Below are 20,088 nucleotides of genomic sequence, written 5' to 3'. Positions count from 1 at the left end.
TTATTATAATAATGCCAGTAACATTATACTACCTTACATAAATGTGCGTCTCGCACTTTCTGAACCTGTCAGTCTTCGGGCCATGCCACTCAAGAGTTTGTTCTGATATTACTTGGTGACTGTATGTGCTGTTCAGTGACTATGTGTACTGTGTTTTTTAGCTTGGCCCCAGAGGAATGATGTTTCATTTAGCTGTATTCATGCGTATGGGTGAATGACAATAAATTTAAACTTGAACCTGAATTTCGAGAAACCGTTAAAGGCAACTAGACTGAATAAGCATCAATTCATAAAATTTTACTTATGTTAAAAAATAAAATCACGTAAGATTTTCTGCACACCATGTCTTGCCCATAATGGTGTCCTGAGTACAAGTTTGTCCGTTAGCACATTTGGCATTTTCAGTAAAAGGGGACTATTGATTTAAGATTGCTACATTGTTAAGCAGTATCACATAACACCTATCTTAGAACAATTATAGGCAGAGAACTGTAGATGCACATGGAATAAAATCTTAGTGTACAGAGTGCCGGCTTTGTGATTAAGCTTGCTTCCACAGCCACAGGGTTACAACAAGAATACAGACACCAGACCTGTTGACTCATGATTAACGTCATAACATTATAAAATTTAGATTAACAATTACTATCATGTTAAAAATGTACAGGCTTATTAACAACCATTTCTTACATGACAGTGTTTTAATATTGATACTACTATAGAAAGGCCTAAAATCAACAACACATTAACTATTAATACAGCATATGATGAAGAAACAAAGTAAAACAACATAATAGGAAACAGGCTATTCGGCCTCTCGTGTCTGCTGTTATGCAGACAGATCTTACCTGATCTTTTACATCAAGGTTATAATCTAAAATTCTATCAATTTCTGACTTGAGTAACGTTAGTGACTTTCGCAGCTTTCTGAATTCCATCTTCTTATCATTGATCCAGAGCAAACACAGAGGACCCTTGCCAGGGTCAACCCACGAAAAGCGGGAGGTCCCGAAAACATCCCTGGACGTGTGCTCTAGGAATGTGCTGATGTATTAGCAGATGTCCTGACAAACATTTTCAACATCTCCCTTAGTCAAGCTATTGTCCCCAGATGCTTCAAAACCTCCACAATCATTCCTGTAGCAAAGAAATCAGTTGTAGCCTGTCTGAATGATTACCGTCCCGTTGCCCTGACCCCCATAGTGATGAAATGTTTTGAACGGCTTGTCAAGCCTCATATCACAGCCAGCCTCCCCTCATCACTGGATCCTCTACAGTTTGCTTATCGTCCAAATCGCTCTACGGACGACGCAATATCCACCACACGGCACACAGTTCTCTCTCACTTGGACACATGCCAGAATCCTGTACATTGATTTCAGTTCAGCGTTCAATACCATCATCCCACAGAGACTAGTGGAGAAACTGTTGCCGCTTGGCCTTAGCACTGCCATGTGTCGGTGGATTCTGGATTTCTTGACAGAGAGACCACAGTCAGTCTGTGTTGGCAGGAACATCTCTGACTCCATCACACTGAGCACTGGATCCCCACAAGGCTGTGTGCTTAGCCCATTGCTGTTTACACTGCTAACACATGACTGTGCAGCCAGATTCAAGGAGAACCTGATCATTAACTTTGCTGATGATACCACAGTGGTGGGGCTCATCAGCAAAAATGATGAAACTATGTACAGGGAGGAGGTCAAACACCTAGAGAGCTGGTGCAGGGATAACAACTTGATGCTTAATGTCACCAAAACCAAGGAGATGATCGTTGATTTCAGACGGTCTCAGCCTGAGCACACACCCCTCAGCATCAGCAGCTCCACAGTGGAGAGAGTGGAAAACATCAAGTTCCTTGGGGTGCAGATCTCGGACAATCTCACCTGGTCCAGGAACACCACTGGGATTGTGAAACGGGCCCAGCAGAAATTGCATTTTCTGAGGAAGCTTAAACAAGCATCACTCCCCACTAACATCTTAACTACATTCTACAGAGGCGTGGTTGAGAGGGTGCTGACCTTTTGCATCACAACCTGGTACTCCAGCTGCAGTGCTGTCGACAAAAAAGCCTTGCAGGGGGTGGTTAGGGGAGCAGAGAAGGTTATTGGGGTCTCCCTACCTTCTGTCCAAGACCTCTTTCAGAGTCGATGCCTCCAGAAGACACGGTACATCATTAAAGACCCCTCACACCCTCTCCATGAACTGTTCGTTCTTCTGCCATCAGGCAAACGTTACAGGAGCATCAAAACTAAAACCACAAGGCTACTAAACAGCTTCCTCCCACAGGCAGTCAGACTGCTAAATAGCTGCTCCACCTGACTCTGCTTTGGACATTTTTAACTTGCACTGGACACTTATAACTTGATTTTAACTGACATGTGGCTGTTGTGTTTTACTATTTATTGTTATGTTTATTATTTAGTGTTGAGTTTGTTATGTTATGATTGCACTGCTCCTGAGAAACGCTGTCTCATTCTGCCCTGCAGAGCTGATGTACGGTTAGAATGACAATAAAGCTTTTTGAAATCTTTTGAAATCTTACCACATTTGCTCTAAACAGACTCAGAGCAATACAGCACAGATACAGCAGTGCTAGAAAGTTTGTGAACCCTGTAGAATTTTCTCTAATTTCTGCATAAAAATGACCTGAAATTGTGATCAGATCTTCACGCAAGTCCGAAAACTAGATAAAGGGAAACAAATTTAATAAATAACACAAAAACATTGTATGTGTTCATTTACTTATTGAGAAAAATGATTCAATTCTACATTTATTTGTTGGAAAAATGGGTGAACCTTTGCTTTCAGTAACTGGAGTGACCCCCTTTTACAGCAATAACTTCAACCAAATGGTTCCGGAAACTGTCGATCAGTCCTGCACATCAGCTAGGAGTAAGTTTAGGCCATTCCTGCTTACAAAACTGCTTCAACTCTGGGATGTTGGTGGGCTTCTTTGCGGGAACTGCTTGCTACAGGTCCCTCCACAATATTTCTACAGGATTAAGGCTAGGACTTTGACTCGGTCATTCCAAAACACAAATTTTCTTCTTTTTAAACCATTCTGTTGTTGATTTACTCTTGTCTGTTGGATCATTGTCTTGTTGCTTTATCCAACTTCTATTAAGCTTCACGTGATAGAATGCTACCCTGACATTCTCCTGTAAAATACCTTGATACAATTTTAACTTCATTGTTCCCTCAGTGATTGCACGCTGCCCAGGCCCTGAAACAGCAAAGCAGCTCCAAACCATGATGCTCCTTTCACCATGCTTCACAGTTGGGATGAGGCTTTGATGTTGGTGTGCAGTACCTTTTTTTCTCCAAACATTGCAATGTGTATTTCTGACATAAAGTTCAACTACTGGGAACATTGTCCCAGAAACACTGTAGAACATTCAGGTGGTGTTTTGCAAACTTGAGACATGTAATGATCTTTTTTTGGAGAGCAGCGCTTTCCTCCATGGTATCCTTCCATTAACACTGTTCTTGTTCAGTGTTTTTCTAAAAGTGGACACATGAACAGAAACTTTAGCAAGTTCTAGGGGTTTTTTACAGGTCTCTTGCTGTTATCCTTGGGTTCTTTTTCAATTTCTTCAGCATTACGCATTGTGCTCTTGGTGTGATCTTTGCAGGATGCCTGCTCGTAGAGAGAGTAGCAACATTACTGAGTTTCCTCCAATTGCAGACAATTTCTCTTACTGTGGATCGATAAACATGCAGATCTTTAGAAATGCTTTTGTAGCCTTTTCCAGCTTCATGCATCTCTACAGTTCTTCTTCTAAGGTTCTCTGAAAGTTGTTTTGATCGAGGCTTGATACATATAAACAGATCTTTCTTGAGAAGAGCAGGCTCTGTCAGTAACCTGACTTTGTATGTCTCTTTTTTATAAATAGGACAGAGCACCTCTACAACCCATACCTCCAATGTCATCTAATTGACTGGAACACCAGACTCCAAATAACTTTTGTAGAAGGCATTACCCTAGAGGCTCAAATACTTTTTCCAACAAATACATGTAATATTGGATCATTTTTCTCAATAAATAAATGAAGTATAATGTTTTTGTGTTATTTATTAAATTGGGTTCTCTATCTAGTTTTAGGACTTACCTGAAAAACTGATCAAATTTTAGGTCATACTGATTAATGCTTCTCATAATTTTAAATCTTTCTTAGGGCTCCCCCTCATTCTCCTACATTCGGTGAATAAAAAACCTGGTGTGGCCAATCTACAATTCTGCCTTCTAGCCCTGGCAACATCCTCATAATTCTTTTCTGCAGCCTTTCTAGTTTAACCATATCTTTCAATACCATACACATTCGACGCAGCCTCAACAACTTATGTAATATAATATATAACTGTAATATAATGTCCCAACTCTTACACTGAATGCCCCGACTGATGAAAGCCAGTGTGATAAATGCCTTTTTCACAATCCTGTCTAATTGTTACACTGTTAGCAGTGGACTATGTACTTGTACTCCTAAGTCCCTCTGTTCCATTACACTCCCCAATGCTTTACAGTTCAGAATACACTCAGTGGCCACTTTATTAGGTATCTCCTGTGGCCTCTGAGTGTATGTTTTTGGTCTTCTGCTGTTACAGCCAATCTACTTTAAGGTTCGCAAACAAGAGGAATTCTGCAGATGCTGGAAATTCAAGCAACACACATCAAACTGTGCTAGTGAATGCAGCAGGCCAGGCAGCATCTCTAGGAAGAGGTACTGTCAACGTTTCAGGCCGAGACCCGTCCTGACGAAGGGTCTCAGCCTGAAACGTCGACCGTACCTCTTCCTAGAGATGCTGCCTGGCCTGCTGCGTTCACCAGCAACTTTGATGTGTGTTACTTCAAGGTTCGATGTGTTGTGCATTCAGAGATGCTCTTCTGCACACCACTGTTATAACCCTAAAAAAAATCCAGCGAACGGCAGTTCTGTGGGTGAAAACACCTTGCTAATGAGGGAGGTCAGAAGAGAATGACCACACTGATTCAAGCTGACAGGAACTCAAATAATCATGGGTTACTGGCCATTAGTGGCTACTAAGTATATGAACGGGTTGCAGTATGGAGTTACGTCTCTACCAAAGGAGGTGGAAGGCACCCTTTCCCTCCACTAGCCTGCAAGTGGTAGCACCTACTTAGTCCCCTGATCAGGGTCACATGAGCTGTGGGAGCAGGTGGTGGATGGTCATACGAGCAGCTGGTGCACATCACAAGTCCTGGCAGACAATCTCTGAAGAGTATTGATAATAGCTGAGGTTACCTGTCTTGTAAAGACACAGCCCAGAGAAAGGCAATGGCAACCACCTCGGTAGAAAAATCTGCCGAGAATAATCATGGCCACAGAAAGACCATGATCGCCTATATCGTATGATACACATATAATGAATGATGATGAAGCGTATAATTCCCTAGTTAGACCACATTTGGAGAGTTGTGTTCTGTTCTGGTCACCTCATTATGGGGAGGACGTGAAAATTTTAGTGATGATGCAGAGGAAATTTACCAGGATGCTGCCTGGATTAGACAGTATGTATTATGAGGAAAGATTGAGTGGGCTAGGGCTTTTCTCTATGGAATGGAGGATGAGAGGTGATTTGATTAAAGATGTATAAGATGATAAGAGGCACCAATAGATTGGACAGCCAGTAACTTTTTCCTCAGGGTGGAAATGGTTAACATGAGGGGGCATAATTTTACAGTGATTGCAGGAATGTATGGGGGGGGGAGGATGTTAAAGGTAGGTTTTTTTGCAGAGTGATGGATGTATGGGGTGATAGTAGAGACAGATTAGGGGCATTTAAGATACTCTTAGATGATAGGCACATGGATGAAATAAAAGTAGAGAGGTATGCAGGAGGGAAGTGCTAAAAGGTCGGCACAACATTGTGGCCAAAGGGCCTGTACTGTTCTATATTCCATGTTAATTTTTTGTGATTTGTGAATATAGCACACAGGTTCCACTCAACATTAATGGCATTCAAAAAATACTTTGTTTTTGGAAGAAAAAGACTGCAGGTGCTGGAAAGTGAAACAAAAATTAAGACTGCTGTAAGAACCAAACAGGGTCTGTGGATGATGTTGATTAAGCATTCTTGTTTGCTTAAATACTTCATAATATGTGAATTGCATACATCATCACTCTACCATGTGATTAGTGCCCACTTCACTTAAAATAAACATGAGTTGGACTCACATTTCTTACTCTTGCATCTTCCTTTGAATTAGTTTAATATTTTGAAGTTACAAAACAACATCGGCGACGAGGTATTTTTAAAATGAACCTGAGATGGCCATTGATCTGTTGAAGCGTAGCAAGACAGTTGAACTAACCCAAAAAAAATCGCAGCGAGGAACGGTGAGAGAAAAAGACACAGCCCAGAAAGTGCAAAAGCAGTTGACTTTAAAAAAAAAGTCAGAAGTGGAAGAATTTAGGGGTTCAAAGAATGACACACTTAATTGCTCAACCAGTAAGTGGCTCAAGTATGCTGATTCAACAGTACACTGAAGCAAATGAAATAGCCAATGAGAAACAAGTACAAATTTTGCTGAGTGCATTGGGTTTAAAAGTCGTTCAGTTTGCTTTGAAATTTAACTGCTCCAACCAAACAACAGAAATAAGCTTTGCTGATATTGTCAAAATAATTCAGGAACATTTAGAACCAAAGCCATTGTCGACTGCAGAACACATTAGCTTTCATAAGTGGAATCAAAAAGAAGGGAGTCCATTTCAGCGTACATGGCTAAATTTAAGGAATTGTCTGAGCATTATCCATTCAGTAATGGGCTTAATGATGCACTGAAAGATCCTTTAAGTTTGTGGAATCTTTCAAGAAAGCATTCAAAAACAGCTTCTATCTGAAGCACAGCTTACATTTAAAAGAGCAGTGGAAATCACTGTTTCAATGGAAACCGTAGAGATGCAATTGAGTTGTAGTCAGGAATGAAAGTGAGTGTGAACAAAATTGCAGCATCTAAACAGAAACCAGCCTGGCTGAACAAACTGTGCTACCATTGTGCCAGGGTCTCATATACACCAAATAAATGCAGGTTTAAAGGTGAAACTTGCAGAAAATCCACCAAAGTAGGACACAGACAAACAGCATATCCGGCAGACAGAAACAAATGGACCGCTCAGGGAAGAGAAAAAGTTGAAAAGTCAAGCTGCAGTTTCAAAAAGAGCACTAATCTTCATGCTGTTGATGAAAAATCTGATAATGATGAGAGTGACACAGGACTGTGTAGCCTTGAGATTTATAGTGTGAAAAGTAAAAATAGACAATCAATATGGCTTACACCCAAAACGGAATTAGACACTGGTTCAGTTGTTTCAGTCAGTCCACAAAATGAGTTTGAACGGCATTTCAAAGACACTAAACTGAAGCCTGCAGATTTCCAACTAAGAACCTATACTGGAGAAAAGATAACTTCTGCGGGAATGACATTCGTAACAGTGAAATATAACAACCAACAAGCCAAATTGAGTTTGTATGTGATAAAAACAGGAAGACCAGCATTGTGGGGGCGTAATTGGCTGAGACAAATACAAATTGATTGGGGAGCCATCCATCATTTGCATGCCACATCCCCTGCAATAGTCAACTGAAAGCGAATTAAAAAGGTACTGGACGATGCCACAACTGTCTCCATGCCAAACACCATGAATCATTCATTGCCCAACAGAGGACAAGCTTGTGTTCTTGCAAACCTCTGTGCCTCTGGTTCAAAAGCATATTGGACCAAGGAAGGACTATGCTACTCAGAGAAAGCGTGAAAGTGACAAAAGCAGTGGTCCAACTACAACATATCTGAGAAAGCTTCTGATAGTTTAATCAGGCAGTTACTTATGAAATGTAGTTTGGTCTGAAGATGAAAGAGAGTTCAAGATACTTCAGGAAAATTGCAAGCATTCTACTTGTGTGAGTATAAAGAAGCAGAGTTTACTCTGCGTGCATTAAGGTTATTGCATGGACTTCAAGTGGGAGGCAAAAAGCTGCTTTTAAAAGTAGATGCAAAGACCAAAGCCCAGCTGGATGAGGAAACCAAGAGGAGACATCGGATCGTAAAAGGAGCAATAGAAAGAAATAATGCCAGTGAATTAAATGCATCTTCACAAGATCAAGATGTATAAACTAGAAAAAGGAAGTAGAAAGGTGTCCAGAGCTGTCAGAACCACTTCCTGCAGCCTCAATTAATCCTACAACAACAACGAAGGAGGTTTCAGAACCTGAGACTGTTTTCACAGCCACAAGTCTCACCTGCCAAGCAGAATGATTCCCCTTGTCAGGAAAGACATCATCCCACAAGAGTAAGAAATCCTCCACGGCAATTAAATCTTTAGGCCTGAATAGGATAATTTAAAATCTTACTATGCTGTGGATGTCTGGATATAGTTATTGTACTATATGATATACTATGTTTATAGTCGAGATGCATTCTCTATTGAGTTGTTCATAGATGAGCAGGGAGGAGTTTGTGTATTTAATATTTAGGTAATGTTTGAATAACCTTGTGTGCATAGATGTGTATATTGGTCAATTAAGAATTATTAATTTAATTCACTGCGGGTTATATGTATTAATAAGTGAATTGCATACATCATCATGCTACCATCTGATACGTGCACACCTTGCTTAAAGTGAAGTTGAACTCACGTTTTGGACACCTGTGTTTTCCTTTCAATTAGTTTAATGTTTTGAAGTTACAAAACGTAACGTTTTAGGTCAGGAACTTTCAACAAACTAAGAAGGAAGAGGATAAGTTGCCAGTATACAGCAGCATAAGGGGTGGAGGTCAGTGGAACAGATGCTGGTAGTTTATACGTAGAACACAATGATGAGGGGATGAGGGCCAATGGAACTGAGGGGGAGGGGGAAAGAGGCAGGGGTGGGGGGAGAGAAGTTATGGAGGAAAGCAGAATGAAGGCTAAAGGAAGAGCACAACAATATCAGACGAGAAGATTAAAGAGGATTTCGCTAGAGATGTAGTTACCAGAAAATGTCAGGTAAGCTGGAATGCTTGGGAGATCCAGATAAAATGAAGAGAGGACAGGTTTCTCTTATCAAAGGTTAGTAACTACAAAACATAAATTTGAGGCAAAAGATAAAATCATGAGAAATTTCAAAGAGTGTTTTAGACAAACAGTGGTACCTGAAGGTTTAGAGACCTACAACATTGGTTGGAACGGAAACCCTCATCACGTTTAAATAGTACTTAAACTTACAGAATTACACAAACCACTGGAGGAACTCAGCAGGTCAAATAACATCTATGGAAAGGAATAAACAGTCAACTCTTTGGGCCCAGACCCTTTATCAGGACTAAACTTATTTAAACATGAAGCATTTTATGCCACATCTACTAGATTACGAACAAAGAGCTAATTAAGGGATATTAGGACCAATAGCTCTTTTATAACAGGGATACATATTGGCATTTTTATTATTGTGACAGATTGATCTGCCTATTTCTCTGATGTAAATTTTCTATGATTCAATGATATAATTGAATGGAAGAAAATGCAGTATACTTCATGGAAATCATTTCTGTTGCAATTGAACTTGAATTTGAGATGTCCAGCTGTCACTAACAAAAAAAAATCTTCTCATGGTAAAACAGAAATTCAGTCAACTGCTTATGAAATTCATAATGAATATTTATTGAGATACCGCGCAGAGTGGGCCCTCCTGGCCCTTTGAGCCGCGCCACCCAGCAAACCTCAATTTAACCGCAGCTTAATCACTGGACAATTTACAAAGACCAATTAATCTATCATATGATGGAAAGCTACAAATATTGAAAACCAAATGATACAACAGATTAAAATGTTTAAATTGTTCTCTATTTGTTTGGTTTACAAGTGCAATTTAAGGACATAGAAAAAGGATTTGTTAAAACAGAAAAATAAACTTAACAACTTTTGGCACTTTACTAATGCATCCTTCCAAGTTTCTTTAGTAAATGTTTTATTGTAATCCTTTATTTCCATCTTTCTCATACTTGTTTAGCTCCCCCCACCCCCCCCCAAAAAAATGCATCTATACTATTCATGTCAACCATTCCCTAGCTGGTACTAAGTTGAATATTCTCAACACACGGATTTTTCTGCTAAAATAATGGTTTCTAGCTATGTTCTCCCCCATGTAGAAACATTTTCTCTGTAATCAATTGATCAATATTTTTATCATTTTAATTATCTCTATCAGGTCCACTTTCAGATTCCTTTTTAAAGAGAAAAGAGACCCATCCTCAACATTCTTTTCAACATCATTCTCAGAAAATCTTTTCTGTATCCCATCCATACTGTATAGTCATGTCCCACAACTGTCATCTCCATTTTGTATGATTAAACTATGGTTTGTACAAAGTCTCTTCAGTTCTATGCTTCTAGAAATACACTATTGTACATGAGTTACTGCTAAACAAAGACACAACTTCCAGTGATTGGTGTGTATCTAGTCTCAGCTTCTTTTATTTTCACCCACCGCTACGACCCGATCTCTAACCATCCACACAATGTGACCTCTGTTTTCTTCCAATCAAAACGTACATCTTTTCATTTAGCTATGGTGAACTTGATTCACCATCCTACCTTCCTAAACTAGGTATCATCAGAAAATATAAAAGTATTGTCTTTGATTCTAGAATCTCAGATACTGACGCAAATCTTGATTAGCAACACCAACCCAGAGAGAACTTGTCTACAATTCTTCCACCAACAACAGCCAACATTTACTTTCTCTTTCTATTTTTTGCCCTGAAACCAGCCAGCAATTCATTCTGCCATTTATGTCAACTCCACATTCTACAATTTGATTCATTATAAAGGAGTACCTTATCAAAACCCTTTTGAAATTCTAGACAAATTACCACTTTGTTCTTACATCTCCTAAAAAAAAACAACAGAACACCAGCAAAATTGAAAATTCCATTTTCCATGTGCCAGTGAATGCTGAACGATGAAACATCTATAAAATTTAGATCATGCTTATTATAGCTGTTCAAGTTGAAAGAATGATTAATGGATTTCCATGAAAGAATGAAGATAAATATCAATGTTCTTGTGATTCCAAGGAACCTACATAACATCAACCATAATTTTTCAAAACACAAAAGAGCAGCTTCAATTGACCTATACACTCACATTTCTATGATATTGTTGGCAAAAATTCAATTGCACACTGTGATTCTTTTCAATGTTATGCAAATAGGAAATTCAATTATTTCTGTATTGAAGCACAACAATGACCATTTCAGAGTCATTACATGTCACTTATAAAATTCATTCAGTTACTTTTTGGTATCAATCATCCTTAAAATGCAATTTCCATCTCAGGATGGTAACATTCCTCATTCTGGCATTTTGAACTTGCATCACAAGGTCCTGACCCACTAGTTATGAGGTACTCCCAGGACACCCCAGTCATCACAACATAGTCCTGAAATAGAAAGCTCGAAAGGGGTACCAAATGAATTATTTACATTCATAAACACACCTACCATACCTTTTGCATCTCTGCTGCATAACCTGTCAATCTCCAGGTCACTTGTAATTTTCAGTTAGATTCAGACCCAATTTCCCCTCCCATCACAATCAAATCCAATGATTTTCCCTTGCCCATTTGCTGTTCATCCCAACCATCAACCCCCTCCCATTCCCAACCAAAACACCCTATTATCTCCCAATTGCCCACCCCCCAAACAAACTGACCGTGCCTGCGCATCCCATTCAATTCTACGGCATACCCCAAGTTAATATTCTCCCAAATTCCCAACACATTGCCAATCCTCATCCCCTATGATACTTCAAGTAATTTGTCTACTTCATGTCTGAATGGTGGATTCCAATTAAATTTGTGGATGATACAATTTTCCCAGCCTCAGGAAAAGACAAGTCACACATTTTGCAAAGGAAAAATGTACAATAACCATGCAACCATGTAATAGAAAAGCTACTGATTACTTCCCATTATGAAAAAAAATCTTAAATCCAAGTACGACGAAGCATTAGGCATGTGTTAGGTATGGTACATTGGGAAATCATGTTAAAAGTTTGACAGTAAACCAGCAATGATTAATTTCTAAAGAATTAGTACTTTGTTTACAATATAGTTTAATATCCTCTCAAGACAATACCCTAGCTTTGGCTGTTAAAAACAAATATAGAAGGAAAGGGAAAGGCTGATAAACATTACAAAACAAAGCAATGAGCCTGAGCAATGGGAAAATTTAAGAATTCGGCAACAGGACATTGACAAGGAAAGGGAAAGCAGAATTCAAGGGTAGATTAGCAATAAGCATAAAGGTAGATTGTAAGAACTTCTATAGACAAGTAAAAAGTAAATTGTACTTAGGAGAAATGTGAAAATACAGAAAAGAAGACAACAAGATCTCTTAAAATTATGGTGGAATTTTGAGAAGAAATTAGGATAGACATGAACTGACCAGGAATTACAGTACAGTAAACATCTTTTACTTTGTCTTGTCTCTTCCCAAGACTTATTTAACCCTCTGACAATGAAGCTTTTGATTTTGTAAAATTATCACTTGTGTGTCAATAAATTATGTAAAAATGTCCCAAAATCAATTTGCCATTTCAACACAAAAAGCGAAGTGCCATGAAATATCATGAAGAAATAAATCAATTATAGAGAAATTGACTGTCTTAAACAATAAAAATTTCATAAAAATGGAAACTGTTTACAAAATATAATGACAGGACAACAACAATAGACAGATGCTATGAGACAGAAGAGAATGCACTGGAACTTGAAGCAACACAAAAACTATGCCCGAGGAATTCAGCATTGACAGACAGAAATGGACAGTTGATCTTTTGAGTCAAGACCCTTCATCTGGACTGGAAAGAAAGAGGAGGGAGATAGCCAGCATAAAAAGGTGAAGGGAAGGGTGAGGTAAGAGCTGGCAAGTAATAGGTGGACCTGGGTGAGGAGGGTGTTGATAGAGAGCTGAGGGCAGGAATGGTATCAGAAACGGAGAGGTGATACATGCTGGATTTGATAAGCGAGGTCAGTGGGGCACAGAATAAAGAGAGGGAGGTGTGAGGAAAACCGGTGGGACGAGTGTGTGTGGGTGATAGATAGCTGGAGAAGAAGATTATAGGGGAACAGAAAGACACAGGATGATGGTTGATCAGTTCTGTGGAGTATTAGTCCCATTAGCTTACCATTGTAACACCACTTCTGAAACAAAAAGATAAGATTGTTAGTTTCTGAAGATCAGCCTTTGCTCTGTGAAAGCATTTCTGCCGAAGTCAAGACACTAATGTTTTAAAAGACACACATCAGGGCTGCCAAGTGAAAATAAGGGTTTCGACTGATATCCAGTAGGGCACTGACAATACCTTGCAATTCTCCTCACCATTTCCTTTGGGGCCAAGTCAAAAACTAGCCTGACAACCTGGTGACATAAATCTGGACTAAGAGAGCAACAACCAAAAGCAACATTTTCTGAATGTTATGCAATGGAAGAAACTGACTTATGCAACTTAGTATGAAAGTCAATGCTTATGCAGTTTACATTGATAAGAGCTTTCCCCAGTAAAATGCTTCTCATTTAGCAATAATTGCCCAGCACTTACACTGTTTTCCAAGCTTTCATTACTGCTGAGCGTTAGTCACCAGAGATACAAGGAAACCACATAGCAAGTAAACAATTTTTCAAAAATAGAAGTAAATTAAAATATAACTTCAAGAGTGTGGGGTGCAATGTGGAATGACTGGAAATTAATAACATAAATAGCACTTTATTTCATAAGCAACTGTTTTATTATTTTACTCGCCTTCCATTTACTTTTAAATCATTCAACAAGCCTAACACTAGTTCATTTAAAAGTACTTTCTTTGCAAATGAAAGTGATCCTTCTTTCTAATTATACTTACTTCTACTGAATTGGGACTGGTAGGATGGTGGCTGCTTGCCCTTTTCTGGGGAATAGCTTCTGCTGCTCGTGCTTGATCCAGAGCGGTTATGAGGCGATTCTTCTCTGTAGAAAGAAACTTCCCTTTTATGAGGTGAACGCTCTCTTGCAAATTGGGAGGAATAGTAGGTGTTTCTTCTTGAGTTATACCTGTTAGAATACCAAATATCTCTCTTAGAAGACTTTGTCACTGTTATTATTCTTTACAACTCCCATCTTACTTTTATTTAAAGACCAGAAACTAAAAGACATATATTCACATTATTTTGAGAATATCCAATGTAAGTAAATCTTTCAGGATAGACCTTTTAAAATAATATTAAGTATTCTCTGAATGTTACATTGCTTATATATAACTACTTGCCAATCGCCCTGATGTTTCTGCCAAAGCTCTACAGTATTGAAGTACAGATACTGTCATTTACTGTCTGAAAATTCATGACAATTGGTATTGTTTCCAAAAATGCTTATGCTTTCTTCAAATCAAATCTTTAGCCACATATCACAGCTGCAGAAAGGGGGGATGTCATATTGAGTCAGTGTGGGTGAAAGTCAGAAACAGGAAGGGAGCAATCACTCTACTGAGAATTTTCATTAGACAACCCCCTCTCCCCACCACCACCAATAGCTCCTCAGTCAGTGTCAATGAGACACCAAGGAGCAATTAAGTTAGCATATTTTTGATGGGCAACTTCAACTTACTGAATATTGATCGGCACCTCCAGAGTGCAAAATGTTTAGATGGGGCAAAATTTGTTAGGTGTGTCCAGGACGGATTCTTTACACAGTACATGGACAGACCCACTAGAGATCAGGCCTACACGATCTAGCACTAGGCAATGAAGGTGATAGACCTCTCCAGGGGTGAGTATTTCAGAGTAATGACCACACCTCCCTGGTCCTTAGCATAACCATGGACAAGGATAGAAGCAGACTATAGGAGAAGGTATTTAATTGAGGGAGGGCCAATTACAATGGTATTAGGCAGGAACTTGTGAGCATATAAAATGGGAAATGTTCTGAGGGAAATGCACAGTGGAAATGGGAAGGCTGTTAAGGAGCACCTGCATGGGCTTCGGGATGGGTTTATCCCTTTGATGCAGGGAAAGGATGGTCAGATGAAGGAACTATGGCTGACAAGTGAGGTGGAACATTCAGTCAAAAGGAAGAAGAAAGCATACTTAAGATTTAGGAAGCAAAAATTAGACAAGGATCTTGAGAGTCACAAGGTAGGCAGGAAGGAGCTTAGGAAAGAGAGTAAGGGACATGAGAAGGCCTTTGGAAATAGGAGCAAGGAATATCCCCAAGGTATTCTGCATGTATGTGAAGTACAGAGGATGACTAGAGTGAATGTAGGACCACTCAGGATAAAGGGAGAAATGTGCCTCAAGTCAGGGGAAGTAGGTGAGGTCCTTAATGAATACTCTGCTTCAATTTTCACCAGTGAAAAATGTGAAGTCAGCATACAACAGGCTAATGTGATTGAGCACATCAGGGTTATGAAAGAGGCAGTGTTGGAGCTTCTGAAAAATTATTGGGATAGGCAAGTCCCCAAGGACGGATGGAATATATCCCAGGTTACTAGGAGAAGCAAGGGAAGAGATTGTTGGGGTGTTGACAATCTGTCCACACTGGCCACAGAAGTAGAACTAAAAGACGAGAGCATGATAAATATTGTTCCTTTGTTCGCAGAAAAGGTAATGGGGACAATCTTGAGAATTATAGACCAGTGAGCCTTTTGCTGGTGAGCACTTTGAGACAGGATTTACAAGCATTTGGAGAAGCATAGTCTTATTAGGGTTAGTCAGCAGAGCTTTATGAAGGGTAGGTAATGCCTCATGAGCCTGATTTAATTTTTTGACGAAGTGACAAAATAAACTGATGAAGGTAGAGTGAATGTGGTGTATATGGATTTTAGTAAGGAGTCTGACAAGGTTCCCCATGGAAGGCTCATCTAGAATGTCATGAGGCACGGAATCCATGGAAACTTGTTAGCATGGATTTGAAATCAGCTAGCCCATAGAAGGTAGACGTTGGTTGTAGATGTAACATATTCAGTGACTAATGGTGTTCTGTAGGGATCTGTTCTGGGACCACTGCACTTTGGATTTTTATATGACTTAGATGAGGAAGTGCAAAGGTACATTAGCAAATTTGCAAGTAACCTGAAGGTTGGTGGCATTTGTCTATCTATTTATTTATTCATTTATTTTGAGGTTCAGTGGGGAACAGGCCCTTCTGGCCCATCAAGCCACACTCCCGCCAGCAACACACTATTTAACACTAGACTAATCACAGGACGATTTACATTGACCAATTAACCTACTATTTGGTATGTCTTTGGACTGTGGGAGGAAACTGGAGCATCCAGAGGAAACCCACATGGTTCATGGGGAGAACACACAAACTCCTTACAGACGTAAACACGAGGAATTCTGCAGATGCTGGAAATTCAAGCAACACACATCAAAGTTGCAGCTGCGTTCACCAGCAACTTTGATGTGTGTTGCAACTCCTTACAGACATCGCTGGAATTGAACTCTGAACTCCAGAATGCCCTGAGCTGTAACAGCATCGCACTAACCACTACACTACTGTAGTGCGTATACTGTAAAGGGTTGTCATAAGTTAAAATGAGACAGAGACAGGATGAAGAGCTGGGTTAAGAAGTGGCAGGTGGAGTTCAATCCTGAAAAGTGTGAAGTAATATATTTCAGAAGGTTGAACTTGAAGGCAGATGACAAACTTAAGGGCACTACTCTAAGCAGTGTGGAGAAAAAGATTTTGGAGTCCAAGTCCATAGATCCCTCAAAGTTGCAGTGGAAATTGACAGAGTGGTTAAGAAGGCATATGATGTGTTGGCCTTCATTAGGGAACTGAGTTCAATAGATGCAAGGAAATGGTGTATAACAGTGGTCCCCAACCACTGGGCCGCAGAGCTTGTGCTACCGGGCCGTGAGGAAACAATATGAGTCAGCTGCACATTTCCTCATTCCCTGTCACGCACTGTTGAACTTGAACATAGTGTTGCCAACTGTCCCGTATTTACCAGGACATCCCGTATATTGGGCTAAATTGGTTTGTCCCATGCAGGACCGCCCTTGTCCCGTATTTCCCCCACTAAGATAGAGCGTTCCTATGAAACCTTACGTGCTGAAATGGCATGAAGCAAAGAAGCAATTACCATTAATTTATTTGCGAAAAATTTTTGAGTGTTCTCAGACCCAAAAAGTAACGTACCAAATCATACCATATAACACATAAAACCTAAAATAACACCAACATATAGTAAAAGCAGGAATGATATGATAAATACACAGCCTATATAAAATAGAAATAATGTATGTACAGTGTAGTCGGGAAGATTAAGCCAAAACTGACCTGTGGAAAAAAATCGGCACGTAAGCACGTCACATGTGTGCACACAGGTACCCGCGCAAGGCTTCATGGTCACGGTAGTCTTTCCCAAGTGTCCCGTATTTGACTGCTACTTTTGTCCCTTATTTGGGAGTGAGAAAGCTGGCAACCCTAACTGTAAAAGACATGTTGAGGTGAGTTTAACCCTACTTGAACACCACCCCCCCACCCCCACGGTCAAGAATATTGTCAATATTAAACCGGTCCGTGGTGCAAAAAAGGTTGGGGACCCCTGGTGTATAACTCTGGCTAGACCAAGAGTTGGGATAAAGGGCCTATTTCTGTACTGTAGTACTCTATATCTACAACAGTGTCAACGTGCAGTTTCCAAGTGAATATTACTTGTTCCTGTCCATCCTGTTTCCACGACGGTTTTCACTTAGCAATTGCTTATCTAAATTCTCTTATAATGAGAACACAATGGTACATGAAGCATGAGCTATTTCAGTGACACAAAACCCTGAAGTCACAAAATACTTCAGAGTACTCTGAGAAGTAATTACTACCCCTGAAGAGACAGTCTAGAAGAATGTGGAGGACTAATTTACCAGGATGAAGCTTGGTTTTCAAAACAAAGGATTACTTGTACATATCGTGTGTGCCTCCAATAGCTTTGAAGATCACAGGATGATTTAACAGTGTTTAAGAATAAGGAGAACTCATCGAATGAGTAGAAAGAAATCAAGGCAAAAAATATTCAGATGCTAGAATCTGAAACAAAATGAGAATGCTTAAAGAATTCAGGAGCTTAAGCAACATCTGTGAAAGCAAAATATATAACCCAACATTTTGGGTTGAGATCCTGGATCAGCAAGAAGTTAATTTGAGGGGAGCCCACAACAAAGGGGAATGGTTCAAAAATCTGAGGTAAACCTCATGTTAGGAAACAAATGCAGAACAACACATGCAGAAAGTAGTTTGGACTGCCTTTCTGCAAATAGCAATCAAAGTGATACCCATAGCTAATTTTATATTTCTGATTGTTAGGTTTCTGTTAACTGAAATATTAAGGGAAATAGAGGGTGGGAAGAATGTAGTGAATCAGAAATCATGGAACATGTGCATAAAGGAGGCAAAAAGACAGAAAGGTGACAAAAGAAATTTAATGCACAAATTATAATAGTACTTCAGCAGTATCCACAGCACTTTATGGTCAAATATTTTTGCTAACATAAAGTGATGCCAGAGTTACATTTACCAGGGCGATACCAGAATGATTCTTTGAAGTGCAGACAAATTTGACAAATAAAATACTGAACAACTATCAACTTGGAACATAGACTCATAGGGAGATATAGCACAGAAACTGGCCTTTTGGTTTAGTAGTCCCAAACCAATTATTAACCATTTACACTAATCCTACATTAACTGCATTTTTTCTTATTCCCATTAACTCCCCCCAGATTCTACAACTCAACATTACATGAAGAACAATTTACCAACCAACATCCAGGTTTTTGGGATGTGGGAAGAAACAACAGCAATCAGAAGAAATCCATGCAGTCACAGGGAGAATATGCAATCTCCAGAGAGAGCACCCCAAGGTGATGATTGACCTCAGGTCACTGCAGCTGGTAAATACCCGCTCCTCTATCTGCACCATTTTGTCACCCTTAATTTATTAATTACTAAAAATAAACTGTAGACATAGAACCAGGAAATATAGCAAAATTCTTAAAGACAACTTAATTATAATAGAAAGTTATTTTTCATATACCTCCAAGAGGACTACAACCTTGTTGTGGTTTGGGGGCTTGCATGCCTCAATGACCCAAAAAGCTATGTTGGCTGGAGTCAGCATTTTATGCTTTGGCTCTTGCTGGGGTCCAGCTCAGGGCTAACAACCCAGGCTGGTAAAACAAAATTGTTACCGAAACAGCACTGAACAATCCTTCTACACCTTGCATGACTGACAGTAGTGAAAACCACGAGGAAGCTACTGACACAATGAAGGAAGCCCTGAACGTGGCCAGAAATGGAGCACCTTCATTGCTGCCCTAAGCGTCAGCAGCCTAACGGGCAGCAAGTAAATCTTTCATATACAAATGCCAAACATATTACAGAATAAACTTCCATGTAGCATCATGGAGGAAAGCATATCAGAATTTCCTCAGAAACAATGAATGTCTCAATAGGGAAGGCCCAAGCTTTGGATCCTCTTTTTGCAAAACTAAGATTGCATACATGAAGTAAAGAGAACAGAATTCTTCCAAATTTAGAATCTGTTTAAACTTCATTACAATCCCCCAAAATCTATACTATATCTCAGTAATATAGAAGACAAAGCTGTCAGTAACTTGCTCTGTTGAATATTTTGAAACTTTCTCTCAAGTGTGGCAAACTTATGGCATGCAGTGCAGCTCCTTGATTCTTTAAACCTACCATAATAAAAAGACACATGGTGACCATCTTTATTGCCAAATGAAGCAATGAGTGATTTTTTTTTAGAACCTGTGAGCAGTGAGAGGTTTTCGCAGGGAACATCTCACTCCGGTTACAGAAACATGTGATGTTGGGTAATACATTCTGAAATCCTTGAAGACCCACTGAACATATGAGTATTTGTATAGTAAAAAGTTGGACCTATTGGCATTGGCTTCACTCTGCTTATATTTCTTCCTATGTTGTTTGTGAGTGAATGCTGGATATTCAGTGATAATAATGGTAAATACTGTACGAGTTTAATGCCTCCATGGATTTTTTTCTGATAATTTTTATTAGGAAAACT

At 39.5% G+C, this 20,088-nt stretch overlaps 1 protein-coding gene across 1 annotated transcript in view; it reads right to left on the bottom strand.

Moving 5' to 3' along the window:
• pphln1 (periphilin 1) overlaps positions 1–20,088 on the bottom strand; it is a 132,495-nt gene that overhangs the window by 55,716 nt on the left and 56,691 nt on the right. Inside the window, exon 5 of the mRNA XM_072268108.1 lies at positions 13,906–14,093. Coding sequence (XP_072124209.1) covers positions 13,906–14,093 — 188 coding nt within the window. The remainder of the gene's footprint in view (positions 1–13,905; positions 14,094–20,088) is intronic.

This window comes from Mobula birostris, chromosome 9 (genome assembly GCF_030028105.1).
Source record: "Mobula birostris isolate sMobBir1 chromosome 9, sMobBir1.hap1, whole genome shotgun sequence".
NCBI classification, from domain to species: domain Eukaryota; kingdom Metazoa; phylum Chordata; class Chondrichthyes; order Myliobatiformes; family Myliobatidae; genus Mobula; species Mobula birostris.
The sequence above is the reverse complement of the archived record's forward strand: the minus strand, read 5'-3'. Positions and strand labels throughout refer to the sequence as shown.